Source organism: Mizuhopecten yessoensis, unplaced genomic scaffold (assembly GCF_002113885.1).
Source record: "Mizuhopecten yessoensis strain PY_sf001 unplaced genomic scaffold, ASM211388v2 scaffold923, whole genome shotgun sequence".
NCBI lineage: Eukaryota > Metazoa > Mollusca > Bivalvia > Pectinida > Pectinidae > Mizuhopecten > Mizuhopecten yessoensis.
The window spans coordinates 1,130,819-1,156,278 of record NW_018403789.1 but is presented as its reverse complement, the minus strand read 5'-3'; the positions used below and the strand labels follow the sequence as shown (position 1 = coordinate 1,156,278).

The 25,460-nt window shown below is 35.4% G+C and overlaps 1 protein-coding gene across 1 annotated transcript in view; it reads left to right on the top strand.

Moving 5' to 3' along the window:
- The window catches only part of LOC110455559 (SCO-spondin-like), a 32,459-nt gene extending 8,050 nt beyond the window's left edge, over positions 1-24,409 (top strand). Inside the window, exons 2-13 of the mRNA XM_021505745.1 lie at positions 2,444-2,637; positions 3,553-3,720; positions 4,507-4,680; positions 5,235-5,399; positions 7,253-7,420; positions 9,421-9,588; positions 11,394-11,561; positions 16,609-16,782; positions 17,225-17,398; positions 19,397-19,570; positions 19,874-20,044; positions 22,493-24,409. Coding sequence (XP_021361420.1) covers positions 2,444-2,637; positions 3,553-3,720; positions 4,507-4,680; positions 5,235-5,399; positions 7,253-7,420; positions 9,421-9,588; positions 11,394-11,561; positions 16,609-16,782; positions 17,225-17,398; positions 19,397-19,570; positions 19,874-20,044; positions 22,493-22,680 — 2,086 coding nt within the window. The 3' untranslated portion in view covers positions 22,681-24,409. The remainder of the gene's footprint in view (positions 1-2,443; positions 2,638-3,552; positions 3,721-4,506; positions 4,681-5,234; positions 5,400-7,252; positions 7,421-9,420; positions 9,589-11,393; positions 11,562-16,608; positions 16,783-17,224; positions 17,399-19,396; positions 19,571-19,873; positions 20,045-22,492) is intronic.
- The last annotated feature ends 1,051 nt before the right edge of the window (positions 24,410-25,460 follow it).

The following is a 25,460-nucleotide window of genomic DNA, read 5'->3' as shown; positions in this document are numbered from 1 at the left end:
ATGTTTTCTATGTATTCAATTTTATTCCTTGCACTCCTAATATTAAAATAAAAAGTAGAAAGCTCGCCATCCATGGGACCAGGGCTTGACTCAACATCCATATGCTGTAATACTAGCAACAGCAAAATAAACAGAAAATCGTAATTGTTCACGTGCGTTATAAGATAATCATTCAACAAGTTTACACATTTTTTTGCTATGTTGTTTTTTTAAACTATGCATGAATAGGCAAGCAAAGTGAAATGTAGTTAGAAAAAATAGAAACGGTACATTTTATATCCGTATGCTTTGGCATAGAAAGTTCCGATTGCCACCCTGTGTGACATATAATCATTACCCATTGTCAAAAATCAAGCATTTGTGTACAAATCTATCAGGGTGACAAATCAGAGTTATTACAATGTAGTGTGAATAGATCCTGTGGTAGAAAATGAATAAGACGTGAAATACGATACAAAACATTTACACAAATAAAACGATCAATATATCTTCTTGGTGCAACATGATATATAAATAATATATAATATATAAAACTGCATTACAAACTGATTAAACCCGAGAAACACCTGTCGCAGTTTAGAGAAACTTGATCAACCCTGTTTTTTCATTATTTGAGCACTTTCCCAAAGGAGGACCACTCTCCCGTAATACGAATTGTTTTTGCATATTACATCACGGTCACAAAAAAGTTTATTCAAAAGTAAGTCCTCGGATGGGAAAGTGTTGAAAGTATTTTTTAAGTCCGTGAAACCCCATCACTTTCATAGATAGAGTGTATATGGCTATATTTGCAGTAATGAATTGGCAATACCTAATTTCTCAGCAGTTTAAAAATTCATATTCAATTGGTTCTATATCTTTTGTATGCATTTTTGATACACGAAATGTTTTATTCCTTAATTTTTTTCCCGTTTTCATAAATGCCGACTTAGGGAAATACGGGCAGTTTTCCGCCATACCTCTTTAAGATGAAATTAGAAAATGTTTAAGTTAAGATTTGGTAAGCTTGTAAAATGCATTTTCTATATATTGTTAATAACTATTTGATAGTGTTAACATACTAAATAATTGGTGCATACCTGCAAAGTAATTAATTTGTGCTGTCATCTGAAGAGAATAATTAGGTAACGTGTTTAACCAGGTGTTTCGCTGATCTGATACAGGCTCTTAATTGTCGTTCCTACGGGGCGAAAAGACGAAACAACGAAATGTTAATCTTGTAAAATACATATTCTTTGTATTGTTAATAAGTATTTGATATTGTTAACATACTAAATAATTGATGCCTACCGGCAAAGTAATAATATTTGTGCTGTCATCTGAAGAGAATAAATAGGGAACGTGTTTAACCAGGTGTTTCGCTGATATGATATAGGTTCTTAATTGTCGTCCTTACGGGGCGAAAAGACGAAACCATAAAATGGCAAAAAATCAGCCACTACCTCTTATCTAGTAATAAGATCGTCATATTGTATTCCCCCAAAGGACTCTAGAATACTTTATACAGTAGAGATATAAAGAGTATCGCCGAGGCAAGAGAATATTAATATATTTTAGTTCGTTCAGACAGTGAGAGACAAATCGATCAAACGTTATCACTATTGTCATTCACATACTCATGTCTTGCCAGTGGATGGTTATCTATACGATGAGACAACATAAATCATGGATCAGACTTCTGATCTGTATTTGTACTTTAACAAATTTGGTATGTTCCTATATAGAATGTAATTTTACCTACACCTACCTATAGCCGGAAACTGTAGGCAAAAATCCCTTGATAATAAAAGCATACATCTGGACATCATTTCGAATGCCTGTTAACTTATTTTAAGTTACATGTACATGTATCTGAAAGTTCGTGTTAACAACAATGTCAATTTCTTTGTCGAAATGCAAAAGAAAAATTATAAATGTGTAGGGTTAATCACACGGAATGATTATATCTTATCATTTTGCTATCCTAGGCAGTACATATAAACGAACAAACCGTAAATATAAAAACACATACCAATAAGGGGGATAACTCTAACTTACTGTGAGATTCGAACATGGCATTTCAATGTTCATTTCTTACACCATCGATTTGACATTTTACCTTTATTTATGTATTTTTTGTTTTCTTAAATCGGGTTTTCATGGTGAAAATAAATCATGAAATTGTCAACAACAATATCTATTTCCTTTTCGAACTGCAAAAGAACATTTATAAATGTGTTGGGTTAATCGAACGGGAATGGTAAAACGAACATTTTGCCTCCCCTGCCGTTTTCCCCAAATTAACAGGGTGTTCATCTCCACAGAACACCATTGCTTAATGTTGTGTTCAAAAGACTTTTTGAACATATGCATCTAGATCCGTCAATGAACAAATAGACGTTCACTCCAGTCTCCTAATGAGCATACAGTGTATTATTGAAATAAATCATTTATTTGTCCGCAGTTCCACGGAATGCCAGTGTTCTGAATGGGATACATGGTCTGGCTTCAGCGCATGCTCAAAACACTGCGGACGTGGTAAACAGGGACGAAGCCGAACGCGTCATTGCAATCAAACTGTGGCTATGACGTCACAGGGGGAAGTATCATGTACCCGGCACGCGACTCAATATCGGTTCTGTAACACACAGGACTGCGGTAAGTGAGCAGATCAGTCATTAGGGGCCAGTAAATATGGAATATTAGATAAGTTTTTATTTGCATGTGATATTTATAAACTTTGTCTAGCAGTTTCCATTCCTTACAATGAAGAAAATTTCGTGATGAGTTTCATAAATCTAACAGGAATTGGAAACGATTTTAAGTTCCGTTTTGTCTTTTTATCAAACATATATTCTTACCATCGTATGGCATTGAAACTAGTATAATTCTACCAAATTTAGTTGGCATTCATATAGGCTATGCATGAAATGGACGATTGTTGACGTCTATTAAGTTGTAAAAACTTGTTGTCCGATCCATTTGTAAATTTGTACAATAAAATATGTTTAAACTGAACTGTTGACGCCATCATTATTTTGACGTCAAAATTGTTACGTTGGATACCACTGACCCTTCCCGGGCGATGGTTGTTTATTGCGACATACGCGACATATACCTTATTTGAACTAAATGCTGAATGACAATAGGAGGTGAAGCTTTGGAGGTTTCCCATTGTCCTGTCTAATTATCTATTACTCAAAAAGTGTATTATTTTACAAAAGAACAAAAATTACATATATGATATGTTGAAAAGAATATTTTTATTGTTTCTATCCCATCTGCCTTTTACGAAAGCAAAACTGACACACAAGTCCTTAATAGATCATCTTCAATGAAAACACTACATGGACAGTGTGTCCTATCTGGTATCTCAGAATAAATAATTAATATAGTCGTTAGCAATTCGCTATCAATCAAACAGCAGAAACCCGTTGTGATTAATGGTTACTAGATACGAAATAGTTTCATCAGAATATTACTATTCTTATCGTTAGATGTATTTTCGTAAAAAAGAAAATGTTGTACAAAGATATCGTATTTCAAATTTGAACTTTGTTATTTCACAAACAGGATGTGACGTGGTTTGCAGTCCGTGGAGTGGTTGGACAAACGGCACGTGCTCCGTGTTTTGTGGGGGCGGGTCCCTCCCAAGGACACGGTACCGGAAATGCCAGGGAAATCAGGGATGTCCAGAGCAAGACCAGAACCTAATACCCTGTAATATCAAACCCTGTTCACGTAAGCAAAATTTATATTTCGCAAGTCCTTTGAATATTTGTATAGTTCCATATCCCAATATTCTTTTCGCCACTCATATTTAGCTACTTAAATCTCAGATTTTGCAAGATTCTTGAATTATCAAAAGTGCTTATATATGTACAAACATTGGGCCTCGTCAAGACTATGGAAAGAAAAAAATAGGTTGATTTTTCGTAATTTTAGCTTTAACGTTACCATTTTTATTTATCAAATTATACCAACGTATTTTTCTCCGCGTTGTTTTCATTTTTGTTTGTTAACATACTCAGTGTAACAGATATACAATGTATCTTTAACATCTTTAAGTGTTTAAACAATGATATAGAATGGATAATAATTTATGTTTTGCTTATGAATGAGTGAAAGAGTGCATACATGTTGTATACCTATAGAGATCATGTATGTTGCCAGTCATAATATCAACTGTTTTTTATAGGTATTTGTAATTTTTGTCACTTTTCACAAGGGCGCCACCATCAAATACCTTGAAACTCAAGGCAAAATAGAATGATTTGGGAGATTTTTATTGCAGCTTAGAGTTAGGAATTATTGTTTTTGTATTTCATTTCTATTATAAAGGAAACAAATTATGAAAAAGTCAAAATGACCGGTTTCGTACTAAATGTACCAGAAGCCTTCTCGACGTTGGCTGAACCTAATAACTAACTTTTCCAGTTAATACCTAATATCTAATACATGACTGAAAGAGTAAAGACTCGGGGTAATGATAGTTTATGATCATGATACATCTGATATTTTTTACAGAATGTTCCTGTGATCTTTGGTCATCTTGGTCAAGTTATGGTCTTTGTTCCGTCACCTGCGGACAAGGGGTTCAAATTAGAAACCGGAAGCGAGTGTGTAGGTCTCTTGCCATTGGTCAAAACTGTACGTCGGCTACTGTAGAAACCAGCACATCACCCTGCAACTACGGCGTCTGTAAGTATGCCCATGGAGGGGTTGAAAGAGGGACTAGAATTATATATGTGATAGAGGTTACAGGAGAGTTTATCATTACTTGCATTCACAATGAAAAAGAAAAATGCTACGCTACGCTAAGACTTTATTGTCCCGAGGGTATTTCCGGTTGTGTCTCCCTCCGTCTCTGTGTTTCCGTTCGATGCTGCACACTCATACCTCATCGTTACAATGGCATAAAGAGTTGCATTTGTAATGATGTACTTTTTCATTAATGCGTTTAAAGTCATGTTAATTGAACTTCCAGTCATACACATTTTGTAATATTTACATACCTTTATCAAATATGTTATAGAAAAATGATACCCGACAAGCTTATTTCATATTTAATGTTACATTTACTGAGAGCAAGTCGGGACAAACATGGGACAACCCCTTCAATGACCTTGACGGTTAATAGGGTGTTAAAAAAAAAACAAAAAAAACAACATTAATACTGTCTGAAGTTTCATATCTCCAATCAAGAGAAATTAACACTTCTATTACAATTTATTTATTTTTTTTTATAATTCAAGGTTGTGATGAGATTTGTTTACCTTGGTCTACTTGGCGGAACGATTCCTGTTCAGTCACGTGTGGCGAAGGCACCTCAGCCAGATCAAGAACCAGATTATGTCCACTGCAGTCATGCGCAGAACAATCAACGGAAGTGGATAGTTGCAAGAAGGAAACTTGCCAATGTAAGTTAAGAAACCGGATCACGATTGTCTTCTACGTAGTGTACTGTTGGGGCGGAATGATTGCTCGTGTGATCACTCTCTGGATAGCTTCTGCAGTTATCAAATTTATTTAGTTCTCCTCGGTTAGTTTTGTTGAAGACTATTCGGTAAATTTCGTGAATTTATATTATATTACTACTTCGTGTAATTAAGCATTACACTGATTTCCGATGCGGTTCATAGCCCATATGAATGCCAACTGCATTACGTATTTCTACTCATTTCCGTTCATATTCTTGTTTTCCGGAATAAAGTTACTTGGTTCATATAGTGGCATTACAGGGCAAATGTAAATACATGAACATGATAATCGATCATTTATCGTTTGTGACGTACTACTACTATACCGATGCGGAATATTAAGCTTACTTGTAAATGTCAGAAATGTATGTTCTAATTCCCATATATTACAGTCAGAGTTCTAGTCGTGTTACGTCTGTATATTACAAATTAGCACCGCAGTGTCACTTAATCAACACATAAGCAAGATCTCGCTAATACCATGTCCTCCATTTCCGTTTTCCGCTTTGTTCAAAATGTCGCAATCAGTGCTTAAATTACACAACTAGAGAAAGATCAGCCTTTCCTACATTCACAATAAAAACGACCAGCAATATTCCTGCCTACTTCTAATTATTTCGCACCTGCACATTTCACAATTGTTTCTTCAGTATCGAAAAATAGCTGCATGGTGACGTTTTTCTCAGTGACTGCGTAACTCAATATTCGAATTTAACAGAAATACCCTCTCGGTGCCATCTAATCAATATACAATATCAATAGTCATAACTTTGATTACAATTCCATTGCGCTTTAAATGTTCTGTGATATTTTACTGTCTTTGAAAGAAGCGTTTTTGATGAGCAGACCTTTATTTTGTGACGGGACAACCAGAGCCCTTTATGTTTGTACGACACACTCTAATTAAAAACATTATTGGATTTTTTTATTTACATTATGTTGTAAATATCAATATATTAACCATAATGTCAAAATAGACTTCATATGTCCTGTTAAGATGAGTTTCAATCGGTCAACATTTATTAATTGGACATGGAGTTATCGAACGCATCATGAGAAAAAACGTGTACATGTAACGATTTTCAGGAATACTTTTCTTTAACGAACAGTAGCTAATATTTACACGTCCGTTTTACACCCACCTAATGAAGCTTAAAACCATCTCTAAATATCAACATCAAAGGATATAACATCAGAAAATAATACACGTGGATATTCATTCGGGTCTATCGGAATTAATTACCAAAACTTGATAAAAAAAAAACCGAATATTTTCAAATTGATGTTTGTCGTGACCGAAATAATAACCATTGAAAAAATACGGAGTATTGGGATATTTTTTTTGTGTGAGAATATTTGAACTATCAAAAATGTTTAAGATGTTAAAGATCATGCATTCTAGTGATCAATAAAGTCCGGCTTGATTGCAAAAGAAGGAATCTGGAAGGAACAAAAGCAAAATGAAAACACTGTTAGATTACAACCAATAATTGCAGTTCTTTCTGCTAGGAACCCACGTATCACCGCAAAATCGCGAAAATATCACCACCACGGAATTATCCTGCTATTTGTTCCAAATCCGACATAATGGTCACATTGTACCAATCATATGACGCTTGTTTTTCGTGTCTGTCCCTTTGTTTCGATGTCTTCTCTGTTCCCTTTTTGGAAATTAAGGCTTTAACTTCGCCCATTGTGTGCGATGCATTGATGTATATACATATTCATGTTTCATTTTACCTTTGAGATGAATAATAACCAGCTATTAACTTAGTTAACTTACGTTTTTTCAGCCACGTGTGAGACCACGTGTTCACCATGGGGAAACGTCACGACCTCACCCTGCACCGTCACTTGTGGGGGCGGCACGCGTCTTCATACCAGTGTTCGAAACTGTATACACTCCGACTGCGTTAGCGAGAACGTAATGGAAGATAGCTGCAACTTCCATGCGTGTCAAAGTAAGTAGCGTCTTAATCCTTATCTGATTTGTGATGACGTTTATGAACTCATTTCGGTTTTAATAAATTATTGACATGAGTAATTTCTATTTTTAATAAAAACAACTACATTATTCTTGGTTCAGTTCGGCTGATTTCGCAGAAAGACAAAACAAAGTAGACAATTCGCTGCGTTAACAAATGCACAACGTTATAAAAGCTCTACAGAAATATTCACGCCACAAACATGTCAATTTCAGTCAAATAGCCTGATAGTATATGATGGCAGAAAGAAAAAAATAGAATGTGTATATACTGTATCAGTGGCTATAACGCAGACGAATAGTATTGTATTGTTGAATGTAATCATTATACTGATTTGAGAAAACGTTTCATTTAAAAAAATATTATTATAAAAACTCTAGTATGGCAAATAATTTCATATCTTATGACAACGAACAATAAAGAACTGTCCAATTAAACAAAATGTCTTAGTCATAGTCAGAAACGGAGATTCAATCCTGTTTTAGCTGAAAGCAGTTACTCTCTATACTATCGCTTGGTCGTGTATACATTGTGTGTCTGAGTGTTGTACTGTTTGTTTGTATATATCTGTATTTTTGTTTTATTTGCATTGTTTATATATATATATATATATATACAGTACTGCTAAACCACAAGCTTTGAAGTACATTTGTAATAATGAATGCATGAATGAGTTATCAGGAAATGTTAAGGTATAAGGTTCAAGCCCTCCGTACAAGCCAAAACTATGTTTTTAGTTTGTAAAAGAAATTTACGAAGTTTTGTCTAATTTCATAATGGGTTTTAGAACTTGCTTCATAACCGTACGGAGTGCCAACGGCAAATCCTAATTATCCCGCCGTAGTCTAGGTCCCTAACGTCACACCCGGCTGTTCCACATTGTCACCGATACAAACAAATCACGTCCATCGATCTCTCAAAGGGGCGGATTGCACTTGAATCTGGTATACATGAAAAGGTTTAAATTAAAGCGAATAGAGAAGCCTGGTTGTGCTGGTGGCTATTATATATATAAGATTGTAATCCTACCAGCATGAACACAAACCGCTGTTTCTACAACCGTGGGGTTTTTGTTACCTTTGCATTGATATCACATAATGTATATTAGACCTACATTGAACGAAAACACGCGCTGAAAGTTAGCTTACCTTACATTCTAATGCAATAGGGAATAAAGGGAGTGACATGATAAATAATTAAATAATTGATTCTTCATTTAGTTGCTACGGGTCAGCCTGGCATGATTAAGGCGGTTGATACAGTAAGGGGATTATCCATAAATGAGGAATAAATCGCCGGCAAGAAAAAACAAACGGCAACTGGAGAAAAAGGGGCATACAACTGTACCATGCACTGGAATAGTGCTGCTGTTAACGATGCTGTGTTGCTGTTGTTGATTGATTGATTGATTGATTGATTGATGTGGTATTCAGTAACTGATATTAAAAGTTAAGGTATTGGTAGAGGTTGATTGATGAATGAATGAATGAGGTGTTGATCTTTTTATTATATTTACATTGCCACTATAAGTTACTCCATAAGCATTACTAGGAGAAATTGCGTTCATATAGCTATCAACGCAATTCTATCCGCGTCACTTTGAAGCTTCTCCTCACGCCTGGATTAACATGAAACAACCATTAGAATCAAACAGTTCGGTCTCGTTAGGCTGTACCGTGAATATTGTCTGCACTGAAGACACAGACACTTTAATATCGAAAATATAAGGGAATATCTATATTTAGGTTAATGATAACTAAAAATCTCAGGATTGAATGGTATATTCCAATGTTCATACTGGTATGAGGTATATTTACCATTAAGCCCTGATGGGCTTCATGGAAAGAGTATGTAACTGATTTGCGTTCATAGCGGAATGAAATTGAAAAAAAATGGCGTTCAGTCCTAATATGAAGAAATTCATCGAAAGAAAAAAATATAACAACTAAATCGTCCTCATACATTCACGTTTCTAGGGACTTGCGATGTTGACTGCGGTTCATGGGGTGCATGGTCGGAAGGCAACTGCTCGTCTGTATGCGATGATGGCATTCGGACACGTTACAGAAACCGGACATGTCCTCACCAAGACTGTACGAAGAGGGACAGACAGGACGACACGTGCAGGGACCGCACATGTACAGGTAACTTTACGATTAATTATATTGAAGTCTTGTAATGATACATTTGGGTTGTATATATGTGGGTTTCTCACAAGCTCCATGAAATCTTTGGCGGGCGATCGCGCGATCTTAGCTTTATCGGCGATAACAGTTGACGCATCTGTCAATACAGGAGACGCAGTAAACATACATTTTATGTACAGCATACTACCNTATTATAAAAACTCTAGTATGGCAAATAATTTCATATCTTATGACAACGAACAATAAAGAACTGTCCAATTAAACAAAATGTCTTAGTCATAGTCAGAAACGGAGATTCAATCCTGTTTTAGCTGAAAGCAGTTACTCTCTATACTATCGCTTGGTCGTGTATACATTGTGTGTCTGAGTGTTGTACTGTTTGTTTGTATATATCTGTATTTTTGTTTTATTTGCATTGTTTATATATATATATATATATATACAGTACTGCTAAACCACAAGCTTTGAAGTACATTTGTAATAATGAATGCATGAATGAGTTATCAGGAAATGTTAAGGTATAAGGTTCAAGCCCTCCGTACAAGCCAAAACTATGTTTTTAGTTTGTAAAAGAAATTTACGAAGTTTTGTCTAATTTCATAATGGGTTTTAGAACTTGCTTCATAACCGTACGGAGTGCCAACGGCAAATCCTAATTATCCCGCCGTAGTCTAGGTCCCTAACGTCACACCCGGCTGTTCCACATTGTCACCGATACAAACAAATCACGTCCATCGATCTCTCAAAGGGGCGGATTGCACTTGAATCTGGTATACATGAAAAGGTTTAAATTAAAGCGAATAGAGAAGCCTGGTTGTGCTGGTGGCTATTATATATATAAGATTGTAATCCTACCAGCATGAACACAAACCGCTGTTTCTACAACCGTGGGGTTTTTGTTACCTTTGCATTGATATCACATAATGTATATTAGACCTACATTGAACGAAAACACGCGCTGAAAGTTAGCTTACCTTACATTCTAATGCAATAGGGAATAAAGGGAGTGACATGATAAATAATTAAATAATTGATTCTTCATTTAGTTGCTACGGGTCAGCCTGGCATGATTAAGGCGGTTGATACAGTAAGGGGATTATCCATAAATGAGGAATAAATCGCCGGCAAGAAAAAACAAACGGCAACTGGAGAAAAAGGGGCATACAACTGTACCATGCACTGGAATAGTGCTGCTGTTGACGATGCTGTGTTGCTGTTGTTGATTGATTGATTGATTGATTGATTGATGTGGTATTCAGTAACTGATATTAAAAGTTAAGGTATTGGTAGAGGTTGATTGATGAATGAATGAATGAGGTGTTGATCTTTTTATTATATTTACATTGCCACTATAAGTTACTCCATAAGCATTACTAGGAGAAATTGCGTTCATATAGCTATCAACGCAATTCTATCCGCGTCACTTTGAAGCTTCTCCTCACGCCTGGATTAACATGAAACAACCATTAGAATCAAACAGTTCGGTCTCGTTAGGCTGTACCGTGAATATTGTTTGCACTGAAGACACAGACACTTTAATATCGAAAATATAAGGGAATATCTATATTTAGGTTAATGATAACTAAAAATCTCAGGATTGAATGGTATATTCCAATGTTCATACTGGTATGAGGTATATTTACCATTAAGCCCTGATGGGCTTCATGGAAAGAGTATGTAACTGATTTGCGTTCATAGCGGAATGAAATTGAAAAAAAATGGCGTTCAGTCCTAATATGAAGAAATTCATCGAAAGAAAAAAATATAACAACTAAATCGTCCTCATACATTCACGTTTCTAGGGACTTGCGATGTTGACTGCGGTTCATGGGGTGCATGGTCGGAAGGCAACTGCTCGTCTGTATGCGATGATGGCATTCGGACACGTTACAGAAACCGGACATGTCCTCACCAAGACTGTACGAAGAGGGACAGACAGGACGACACGTGCAGGGACCGCACATGTACAGGTAACTTTACGATTAATTATATTGAAGTCTTGTAATGATACATTTGGGTTGTATATATGTGGGTTTCTCACAAGCTCCATGAAATCTTTGGCGGGCGATCGCGCGATCTTAGCTTTATCGGCGATAACAGTTGACGCATCTGTCAATACAGGAGACGCAGTAAACATACATTTTATGTACAGCATACTACCTTAGTTTGATTCAAATTGTCTCTCATTTAAAATACGATGACCAAATTCAAAATAGAATGACCCCTCTAGCGATTACATCTGGGCTAACAAGAGTGATTGTATACATTTTTCATAATTGTTGTAAAAATAAATTATAATTTAAACATTTTATTTTGTAAATTTTGTTGTGTTTCTGGAGCGCTTGACGTAGAACGTTGATAGCGCTATGTCTCACATATAACTTTTATGTATTTTGAAGATATTTTGAGGTAAGTCAAGCGCCAATTACATAATTCACAGACATTCGTTCATGTACAGTCAACCATGTGTCCATAAACTACCTTAGGTAAGTCCGTAAAGTCTGAATTGGCGTGTGAGTGTCTGTCTGTTCGTCTAACCCCTCTGCAATAAATGATATATCCCAAAATAGCTTCATGTATTGATGATCTATCAGCAAGTCAGCCTATATAGGGACGTCATCTCGTCAGAAGTTAGAACACATCACCATACATGGTTATATCTGGAGTATAACCTTCTGTGTATGTATTCTAGACGTCTCTCAACTGGTCGGGTGGCGCAGTGGATAAGGTATAGGCCTTTCATTAAGACGTCTTGGTTCGATTCCCCGATAGGATGTAAATACATTGTAAATATTAGTTCTGGATACTCACACGCAACGACCCGCTGCGCGCTTCCATCTTGGCCAACAGGAGTGATTAATATGAGTTAATGTAACTTGTTTCATAGTTGTTATACACGGTCATACATATATATGGGGTATTAAACGCTTTGCAGTCCTTTCTTTTGGAAGTTTCTTGTCACTATTAAAAATGTATACTTCTGATCGAACACTTTGAGGGGATCTTTTAGGCCTGCTATGCAAAAATAGAAGAGGACGTTTTCCAGTACGAGGAGTTCCTTTTGATAACCATGGTCGGCTTTCATAGTCTATGATTATGCTGAAATATATACACGAAGTGATAATTATTGTATACGGGCTATATGTATAAATATATCATCGTTTGTGCTCTCCAGTTGAACACGAACATTCTCTTTTCAGTAAAACGTTTGGCAAAGGAAGACTGCAAGTCGTTTTGCGCTCATATTTTGAAATTATTTCAGTTTCGAATCGCCTGTCTGCTTTACGAACCTTTCAAATGAAAACAGCGTTCATACTGTAGTACAATATGAAACATAATTGATATTTTGATTGGTTTCGATGTTATGTGCATTTTTGTCATTGTGACGCTTGGCAATCCGAAAAGTTACAAGTTTTAATCAATCGCTTAAATGACACGGATTATTCCGCAACTGCTTTTTTATTGACAGTGCATGTATGCAAAGTACAGTTGCAATGACGTTAAACCAGATATAAACAAAATCATTGACCAGACATTTCATACAATGGTTGTTTCATCTAATTTACACTGGTTGAAGATGAAAACGATGCATCCAAACCATTAAGGGTGTCTTCCTGGCCTTTTCCTTTTCAGTCAGCTTTCGGTTATCCTGGTTTTTGGCAGCAAAAAAAATAACAGACCATTTTTCGTTCTAACGCTTACTTTAATCAAGTTATTATACTAACAAATAAAATCCCTAACCCTTCAAATGTATATTAAGACCTAAAAATCATAGAAACGATCATCTACAAGCAAAGATATGTATTTTTTGATATACCAGACGACGGGTGGCGGCCATTTTGAATTTTCGCCGAGTTATAATTAGCCCACATTTTCATGAGGTTCACCCCAGCTCATTTTAATCAGCACCCTAAAATTGACTTAAATCAACTTTCAAACCTTGGCCCGGGAAAAGCGGTCACGGGACCACATTGTGGGAACTCTACTATAGGGACACAATGTGTCACGTGTTCACTACAATGCTGAGTAACAACCTCACGGCGCTTTCTCTGTTATTTCCATCATTGGTAAATCTATGCAGAAAAAAAAGAACACGTCAAACTATTTTGAAAGGAAATCGTCCTTTCTAAAAGATACGCTTGACTATTACCTGATGGATGATACAAATAGACTGAAGTTGTTGATGTATATCAAAAGAATTGCAGGGCAGCGTATAGTCAGAATTATAGTGATGTTTGATACTAAAAATACTGTTAACAGCCTTAGACAATCTGACCTCATGTAGATCCCCTTGAATGACACTGACTGTCAATAGGACTGTTATATATATGTTATATATATTTTGTGACCACCAGAGCAGTATCCGGAATTATTGTCCGTATTCTGTTTATGATGTATGAATTAGATGTAACCTTGAGTTTCCACCGAAAGTTTGCGATAAACTACACGAAAGCGAAGCAAGAACAAGGGTTTGTCGTTTATTTATCCTACTGCGAGTCAATAACACAACTCAGTGGAGAATCCAAACCCGTAAGATCTAGTTTCGTGACATTTCGAGCCGACTGTTGTTGGTTGGACCACAGCAAGCGAGTGTCCCCGTTTATAGGAAGGTACAGAGTGCCTGGGTCTGAACACGTGGTAATGGCGGCGATGTAAGATGTATCGATATTTGAACTGGTAACTGCTATAATTTCAACCATGCTACTTCCGGACTATTTACTTAAGGTGTTTGATCATTACAGTGTCGAGTACAGCAATTGGATTCCATCGTATGTTATTAAGGAGAATGGACAGACTTTGTCATTTTCTATCACATGGACCAAATTGTTATCTCATTGTAACAAGGACTTCGGAAGTGATAATGGTTGTGACCAAAGTAAGGTACCGAGTACTGCACTTGTATCTACGCCTAGCAACAACCCACGATTACTACAGTTATTAAGGCGAATACAAATCAGGTGTGTGTTGATATAAACAGGGCAAACCAGACTGATGTTGTGGTACACAGTGCTCCAGATGACGCCCCAGAGACAGTTGGTTCTACCTTGGACAGTAAGAGTAACATCCAACAAAAGGACACGCCTAGGCCTGTTTTAGAGTATCTTGGTGACCCGTGTACGGATACAAGTTCTGGTTATAGGCCCGATCGAGTGAAAACTGGACTTTGTGAACAGTCATTTTCAGGTCAGTCGTTTGCTACTAAAGAAACACCGTACACTTCGTCAGGACTTAACACGTCAGAGACTGTGAATGGAATGGGTAACACCACGTCAGAGACTGTGAATGGAATGGGTAACACCAGAACCTCTACGGATTATGCTGTTTGTTCAGTGACTAAAGTGACACCTAGAATTGTTGATGCTCATGATGTTTCCAACTCGGAGCAGTTCAACTCAATGTCTATCAACAGTAAAGATCTGTTTGCATATCTGACTGGCCAGCGGAAAGACTTACCTGCACATGTGTAATCTACTGGCATTGGAGATGTAAATTGTCCCATATTCTAAAATGAAGACATTCCGTGATTGATAACAATGGCAATCTGCCGTACTAATTTCATAATATGCCAATAATTCTTCCATTGCTTTGTGTAGAAACCGGTAGTCCAATCATTCATTCTGTATAAGTCAAAGTTTTCTATGAATGTTGCCATTGTTGGACATTTTCTATACGTTTATATGCATAATTTATTGCCTTAATGTAATATTAGTACAGTTAGTACTTACATCTTGTATGATCTAGGTATATAATTCCTTTTCCATTTGACTTTTTTCATTCACTACTCTATGCTCTGTTGTTTTGTATGTCTGGATACTTCCTTGGTGGTTGTTTACAATTTCACTGGGGTTCATTTTTTTGAGCGGGGGGATGTTATATATATGTTATATATATTTTGTGACCACCAGAGAAGTATCCGGAATTATTGTCCGTATTCTGTTTATGATGTATGAATTAGATGTAACCTTGAGTTTCCATCGAAAGTTTGAGATAAACTACACGAAATCGAAGCAAGAACAAGGGTTTGTCGTTTATTTATCCTACTGCGAGTCAATAACACAACAGGACAGCCGTGATGTTTGATGCTAAACATACTGTTATCAGCCTTAGACAATCTGACATCATGTAGATCCCCATGAATGACCCTGGCTGTTAATAGGACCATAGGGATGTTTGATATAAAAAATACTGTAAACAGCCTTAGACAATCTGATAACGTGTAGATCCCCTTGAATGACCCTGGCTGTTAATAGGACCATAGGGATGTTTGATATTAAAAATACTGTTATCAGCCTTAGACAATCTGATAACGTGTAGATCCCTATGAATGACCCTGGCTGTTAATAGGATGTTAAACAAAATAAAACCAAACCAAACATTGAACAACACTTATATCATATCTTTATCATTACGTTTCAAACATTTTCATTTAAGATTCATTTTTAGAATAAGTTAATAACAACTTAAGTTGCAGATATTTGGATTGCAGTATGATACATTAGCATTGTTCGATAAAATGTATTCGGGTATATCCGGTAAAACTGATGAGATATTGTATCAACAGATTTCCCCTTGCAATTTAATATCTAGGCCTTGATGGCAGGTCAGTGGGTTAATGACTGACCAATAAGATGGCATCTTTCCCCCACTTCGTCAGTTTTGTAGCATTTTATAAAAGATCCCTGATCCACTGCCAAAAACTGTAGCGAAGTGTTGGAAACTGTGTTTTCTGGCATGATAAAAGTTTTGATATTTCATTTTTGAAAAAACAACAACATGACTTTCGGGACTTAAACGATAACCAATAAAAAGGAAATAAACAAAAGATAATCAACAATAGCGTTTTCAGTGAAAAAGAAATCAGTGGGGCTAGGCTGGGATTTGAACCCAAGACTTCAGATTTATATACTATCGCGACAGCCAATTGAGATATTTGGACAACGAAAGTGTACTAGTCCTAGTAATGTGGGACAGGGATCATTAAACGTGTATGATGTATTTTGTATGTACTTCCTCTAGGTACTTGTGATTTGCAATGCAGTCCATGGGGAGAATGGCAGGAAGGGAACTGTTCCAAAAGCTGTGATGAAGGCGTAGTCATCCGGACAAGGTTTCGCGGATGTCCGGCAACTGTCGGAGATTGCCGACAAAAACAGGAAGTGGAATCACCATGTTATCTGGAAACATGCTCTGGTAAACTTTGACTTCTTTGCGATTCTTTCTTGTTTGTATATTCTTAATAATAGAATGTTCCTTGCAGACGAAGAAATAGTTTAAAAAGGAAAAAATCTCAACAATACGTCTTTAATGCTTCCCTATAAAACAGTAATCACTTTCAATGTCTACCTGACAAGTGATGTAGATTGCTTCGTTTATAAGGTATACGGTAATGAACAAAGTTAACCATATTGCAGTAGACACAATGCAATAGAGTGAATAAACGTTTCTATTGATTCAATATCGTTTTTAATATCAATTAAATCAAGCACGTTCGTCAGTGCAAATTTAAAATCTAACATCTTCATAATTACAAGCAAATTGCTAATCTTATACCCATCATTTCTTTGCTTCGTGTATTTATGACCTGAACTCGATGCAAATGTTGACTTTTTTAACAAACATATAAATTGTTTAGACACGTGTGACGTAAACTGTAGCCTATGGGCCGATTGGAGGACGGGCCCCTGTTCTACAACATGTGACACCGGAAGTCATTTGAGGAAGCGGTTCCGGAAGTGTCCAGCGAAAATAATGGATTGTGAACATTCGGAACAAGAAACATCACCATGCCATTTAAGAACATGTCCAGGTAAGGAAATAGGATTTCTTCTAAAATATAAGACTATTTAAATACAATGAAAGGAGCATACCAGATATGCTTAGCTTTAAAGTATAAAGACGATTTTGTCCGGGAATTTTACTCGAAAAAGGGAGCCCAGTTCCGCTGCAAGCAAAACTCTGAAAAATTCCATTGTAGTATTGTTATCATTATAGAGCGACTGGACAAGGGTTCTTACGTTTTTGGTTTTTTTCGGTAAGATCGACAGTATAACTGTCGGAAGTACAGGGATCGAATCCTTAAGAACAATTTTGTTGTTGCATTTTTTATATTAATTTTTTAATAACAAAATTGAAAGATTATGTGACTTGATCATATGTAAATATGTAAGATATAAATATCCCACCCTCAGGTGCATAATTTGGAATCAAAAACCTCGGCATACCTTTAGGTTTTTGATCCCCAATTATGCTCCCGGGAGCGAGACATTTCTACCCTTTAATAATTCGTTAATGGTAAAAATATAGTCTTGCATTGCTTACCATTTGATTCAACGAGGTGTGCAGACGCCATATTGTGGCACAATATCAACTTGCTTAATGAAGCGAGTTTAATATTATTAATACCATTGGAAAGACTGCATCACAGTTTGGTTTGTACTAAACGTATAGACTTCAATTATTAAAAAGAACGTCGATAAATGTCATTCAAATACTTTGACTGAAAAAAAAAAAAATTAAGGAATACCCATGGCTATTTTTGGGTTTATACGATATATACCGAAAAAATGTGTGTATTTTGCATAAATGCGCGAAGCACCCTCGGGAAAATACTCGAAAGCCGAGGGTTTTGCCAAATTTGAAAATCCCTCGAGTGCAATTTCCCTATCCTACAACCCTGGGCATGAAAGAGTCTCATATCCTTGTCGGAAATGATTTATTAAAATTTCATTCTTGACAGAAAGAAAAAAAACATTTCCGATGCATAGTTACAATTTCTTGCAGTGGTACGGGGATCCTTAATTAGCTTATAAACCTGGTCGATAAAGAGTAGTGTAACCTTATGAATCCATTTTTATGATAAATAAACCATGCCCAGGCGCAGAAATCAATAACCTGCCGGTAAACCCCACTCGCTAGGAGGGTGGAAAATCAATTTTCCTATCGTCACAACCATGAAATTAGATCTCCATCATATAGTAAACTATGAATATCAAAATGAAAATGAGTTCATATTAAGAACGTTTTAAAAGTAAGCTCTCTCTGTGAATTTCTCCTAAAATCAATTAAAAACGTTGTCTTCTACGGAAGCCGAAAGTGACATTTTCAGTTTATATTTTTTTTCTTGTAATTACCAAGTAACATTTCGTAATAATATTTTACTATCGCCTGGTTTAAGACACCTCGTAATTACGAACATTGTATCTCATATTTACCAGTTACTGTACCCGTAAAAGTCTCGGTATATCGTAATAACGAGACAGGTTGGTCGAAATAACGAGATAATTTTTCATGATACTGATAAAATTTAAATATAAACTCTCCAGATGCCGCATCATCAAAATCAAAGGATTCATCTCTCGGTTCATACGTGTATGTCCTTTCTACATCCGATGAATATGTCACGACTAAATCGAAGGCACGCAGTAACGTTTTGGTTCGTTTAAGGTAAAAGAAAGTAACATCTAGCTCAGATGATACTTGTCCTTTAAGGATTACGGAGGAGCGACACTCGACTTCAAGCCCGGTCTATTTTACCGTTATGTTGCCGCACGATTGTTTTGGCGTAAAACAAACTAGTCTTCTTTTACCATCCGCAAAGTTGTGAGTACAGAGACCTAATTGTCCGCATGAAATATTCCATGGGTGGTACATTATGATGTATGTATGGCAAACTCCTTGTGTTTTAAAGATGCAGTTACGTACTAGTTCCACACAGTCACTCGTTTTCTCCTGATTGTTATTTTACCAGTAAATATAATACATTAGCTGTACAATTATTATCAATCACATTTTTGCCTACCAACAGTGACTTGTGACCGTTTATGCAACCCATGGAGCCAGTGGATGGGCGTGGTCTGCTCTACCACGTGCGATAAAGGTGTTGTCATGCGTACCAGGGTTCGAACGTGTCGGTTCCAGAATAAAGATTGCGGGATTTATGAAAATTTGACAGCACCTTGTAACATGGGCACGTGTCCAGGTACGTGTCGTTTCGGATATAGCTCTATGATATAACATAGAACACCATGTAATATCAATATTTTGCAGTCTTTCTAAATATGTTTCTGAACACTTTAGGCGCTGACATTATTTATTTTGACCTTTTTTCTATTATTTTTTCTTACAAAAAGTACGTGAAAACAAATGTTTTACTTGTATTTCCTTTATGTTCATAAAAACAACCATACACACATTCAGTCTTACTTCTTTGGCAACAAATATTATCATCGTAAACTCTACGTATTGGCACTTCTTTTTACTATTTTTGCTTTCTTATCATTAGACACGTGCGATAAAAACTGTACGTCATGGAGCCCCTGGATGGAGATTGGGGCGTGTTCTCGGTCCTGTGGGTCGGGACTCCAAACTCTTCAGAGAGTACGATCGTGTGGACGGTCAGACTGTCAGGCGCTGGAGTCGACACACCGGCAGTGTATGAGGGGAATATGTATTGGTAAGTATGGCAGTGTATAGAGGGGTGAATAGATGGGCGGCTGTCAGTATACAGAGGGAATGCATATCGACAAATACAGGAAAGTGTGACAGACTTGAAAAACTTCACAGTAGTGAAATAGGTAGCCGGTTTCCTAAGTACAGAACAACGGACGCATGTGACTCATTAATTAAAAAACAACTGAATTATTGCCTGGATTGCTTTGAAATACTTTAATATTGAAAGAACACACTGTTCTGTCAATAATAAACATACAATATTCATCAGTTTAATATTAAACATTAGAATATGCAAGAATTGTGATACTGTCTCCCTACATTGGATTTTCAACTAGGGATGTACTTCCTGCTTCCGTTTAGCAATACACTCATATGACCTTAATAGGTATGTGTACACATATATGTGGCAGTGCAAGGAGAGAAAATGTACAATTCAGTGAGGCAACAGTTTACCATTCGAATATAAATATATACTGTGAAATTACTATTTTTTGCGGGGCTTTTAATTTCGTTGAAACAGTGGGTAATCTTTATCCACGAATTCATAGGTCCATGAAGTTATTACAAATTTGATATAAATCGATTCTCTGTTTGAGTGGGTGCTCGTAATCTACAAATTCATGTACCCACGAAATGGTGATTGTCGGGATTTCACTGAATTTGGGCCCCACGAAAATATCTGATTTCACTGTAATAAGATTACCACCTTTTATATAAAAATGTTCTTAGTTAATAAGTATCACAAACGTTGACTCGGTTACCCGGATTATCTGCTGGAGGTCCATGATAATAGTGTGCATTTTGATAAGTAACATTATGATCAGGAGATACCCTTTGTCAGGCGATTTAAATCATTGACTTGATTACATGACTATATTCAAGTGTAAAATTAGACTATGACGTTAATTAAAAGGGACGATAATTGCATACATTATGTAGGAATATGTATAACATAATTCAACCAACACAGTCATTACATAAAAATACGTAATCCCCCCGGAGGAAACCTAGTATTAGTAATTACATTGAAATGCCGATATTCATTATTATTATTATTAAATTATTAAATATCTTAACAATTTTTATTGAATATAAATCATTATTGGCAAGAGACATTATGTAGTTAAACATTGTAAAAAAAATAAATGATGTTTCTCTCTGGGATCAGTTTTAGGATATTATGGCCGTTTTCGTGTATCTGGTTTAACCCAGGGGATACGCTTTGTCAGGCGATTTACAACATTGACTTGATTACATTTACATGACTATAGTCAAGTATAAAATTAGACTATGACGTTAATTAAAAGGGAAGATATTTACATACATTATGTAGGAATATGTATAACATAATTCAACCAACACAGTCATTACATAAAAATACGTAATCACCCTGGAGGAAACCTAGTATTAGTAATTACATTGAAATGCCGATATTCATTATTATTATTATTAAATTATTAAATATCTTAACAATTTTTATTGAATATAAATCATTATTGGCAAGAGACATTATGTAGTTAAACATTGTAAAAAAAATAAATGATGTTTCTCTCTGGGATCAGTTTTAGGATATTATGGCCGTTTTCGTGTATCTGGTTTAACCCAGGGGATACGCTTTGTCAGGCGATTTACAACATTGACTTGATTACATTTACATGACTATAGTCAAGTATAAAATTAGACTATGACGTTAATTAAAAGGGAAGATATTTACATACATTATGTAGGAATATGTATAACATAATTTAGCCAACACAGTCATTACATAAAAATACGAAATCCCCCCGGAGGAAACCTAGTATTAGTAATTACATTGTAATGCCGATATTCATTATCATTATTAAATCATTAAATATTTTAACAATTTGTATTGAATATAAATCATTATTGGCAAGAGACATTATGTAGTTAAATATTGTAAACATTTTAAATGATGTTTCTCTCTGGGATAAGTTTTAGGATATTATGGCCGTTTTCGTGTACCGGTTCAACCGTTTCAATAAGCTGAACCTCAAAACATCGCAACCGCGACTGACCGCTGGAACATTCAGCACGTGCATATTGAGGGGTTTATAGACCAAAGCTACACTTCTTACTATCGCTGCTATGTATTGATCCTACCAAGGATGTGTGTCCACTACACATCCATGATCCTACATAAAACAACAGCGATTCACATGTATAGTTGAGGACATGTAGGACAGGGGAGGTTAACGTTTCAGTAAGCGAAATAGGATAACAGAGCTGAAAAGCGAACTTTAAACATGCAATATAAAGAAAATTAAGTACAGATTTTTTTTTTTCCGAAGGCAAGGTAAAACACACATTTGACCTTCCTGTCCTCCTACCCAACACATTATTTTGTATTCAAACAAAAAAAACCCAATAAATTGTTTAAATAAGATTATAATGTACACGCCTGTCAAATACAAGTTGTTTGTTGTCACAGATAAAATAAAGGACATCCGCCCTGTGTGCCAGTCGTCCGGGACCTTCTACCCCCACCTGACGGACTGTACGAAGTTTTTCCATTGTCTTTGGACCATACCAGTGGAGTTGCAGTGTCCGTTAGGTACAGGATGGGTCCAGGAGAGAGGGGTTTGCGATTACAAATGGCGGATACCCAACTGTCGCTGACTCTCCAGGGATACAGCAGTTAGCTCCCTTGTTACGTTTTAATCTTAAACATGATTAGTTCTCATCTAGATCCTATTGTTTTTAAATCGCTTTTATATGGGTCTCGTAAATACGTCTATAATCTCTTATTTTTATAATTACTTGTGATAAAACGTTGGACCATACATTGTATATATCAATTGTAAATAACAATCCAACATTTTTACTTAAAATAAAAGAGGAAATAACTCTAGCGTTCATACGACACATGATTTTAATCCGGTGCATATTTATGTTTTTCTAACATATTTACTTTGTTCGTTTTATCGCATTTTATTTCAATCTTTTATGAAGATTTTGTATATATTTTAAGTCAAAGAGTTTCGGTGAATTTGTGTATGATATAAATACTGGCATTGTATATATCTTTAGTTTAATATATTTATTTCTCTTTCAACTACAATTATTTTGTAAAGATAAAAATCCATAATTCGTTTAGATATTTTTGTAAATCATCAGTGATTATATCAGTTTGTAGTTGTCATTTCTATTATTTTTTAGTGTTTGTGTATACAGATTTATCCTCTAGTGGTACAATTCGTACGTTGTTATTAATTCAGCTGTCAGCCTAAAGAAATAACAGCCGTTTTTAAATTAACTTTGTGCTACATGTTGTTCACGAAATACCTAGTAAAGCCTCAGGTATTTTGTGAGGATTTCTTGACATATTCTCGTTTGTTTTTTCTCCCGTCTCAGTTACTTTTTCATTTTTTTTCTTTTTTTCTTATTATAATGTTAAGAGTTTGTCTTTGCGTATTCACAGTGCGGTACATTTTATTCCCTTTCAGCTGTCAATGGCATTTACAAGGTAAACGTAACACTAAGTTATATTTCTGTTGCTTCATTTTAACGAACCAGGATACTCATCATGACATATAATGTCGTGCACAATAATAATGTCTTTTTTAAACAATCTTTTTCCTATCAAATTATTATCCATAATTTTAAGAATTTATTCATATCATATTAGTTATAATTAGTAGGGATAATAAAGTATTTGTCTAAACGATATACATTCGCAAATGCTATTTTTGTGATAATTCCTTTCAGGGACTAATTTTTATTTTTGTCTATGTTTTGTTCATTTTTTATTCGATGAAAACATGTTGATTGAATTATCTTAGAAAAGGATTTCCACAACTTGTTTGAAACATGATTCAACAGTGAAAGAGTGATATCTTAGTTCTAAACATTGTCATCTGTTTTTTTTCTACGTTTTAAAACATTTTGCGACTGTGTTGGAATTATGGTGTGATTAGTAAGAGTTAACTCCCTTTAACGTGATTTCTGCATATGAAAATAATGTTTAAGAACCCTCTTTTTCTCATTTTTTAATTCGCTCTTGCACAATCTTATTAAGTCAACAGAAATCAATCAGGGCCATCAACAATACACTTATAAGAAAAAGTGCGTTCTGAAGAATTCCCTTCAGACTAAATATGATTGTACATGTACTTGCATAATGTATAATGATGATAGTAAGCCATTTTTGTTTACTAATTATAACTGATACTATTATCCATATATTGTATAGCGCTTTAGAGTAATTTTACAAAAAATATAAAGGGCGCTTTATTAATGTTGTACATTATTACCATTACTATAAAATCATTAATGGAAGGCCAAGAAAAATTGTATGTATAATTTTCATATTGAAGATAGGATCCCGATTTTTTTTCTTTTTTCATTATTGACATTCATTTTTATTTGTAATGTATCAAAATAATCAAAATTTCTATATCTTATTAAAGTACAAAATATATTGCTGGTGCTATTCGAAGCTAATAATATATGAGCAGCAAGCTAAGATCCAAAAAAAGCATTCTTATTTCTGTTTGTTTGTCATCCGGACCCGCTGTTCACTAAATAGTAGTTCTTGATGTGGCATACTGTGCCCCCCACTGGTTCCCAGGTTTAACTAGCCTCAATTACTCAAGAGTCAATATATACCTACACAACTATACCTTTTAGACTTGACGTTTACCGAATTAGCTGTATAAACCCCAGGCATGTATAGGTGGTTCCATCATATGCTTATTGTGGGCCCCTACTAAGTCTTTTTTTGTGTGAAATTATCGTTCATATTCCATTCATTGATTTGATGCATACAATGTTTATAACATCTTTATATGTGGAATAGATCACTAAAGCGTGTTTTATACATGTGTATCATTTAAAATAAATGGAAACCCATCTTTAACATATCACATGGAATGAACATAAAACGAACACTGTTCTTCTTCTGCTTTATTATGAAATGATGTATTTTTTAAAAAATAAATCATTGTTGATAATCCTTACCGTCAGTATCGTCTAGGATGGCGTGGTACAAATCACGCAAACACGAGGTTTAACCCAACGAAGATTTTATTACATGTTGATATTGTAACTATATTTTGTTTGTCATTATTATATATAATATATATACATTGTTTATGCATTCAATGGTCACGGCTATGAAATCCACAGAAGTCTCATTTTGATGAGAATTGTAAATATACATATATTACATTATCTGATATTATGTCGCTGTATAAATATCTTCCTCTGGTTCATTTTTTATTTGTTCTATATTTGTTTGTCCTTGAACGGTGAACGTTTGACTGGGCGAAACTTTCCAAATATACAATACTTGTAATGTCTGTTTTAATTAAACAGCGGATATCAATGACCAGTTCTGCTTGATTTGATTTGTATGTCTACATAGCATGAAACGAGTGCAAAAGTCGTACTAAGAAATG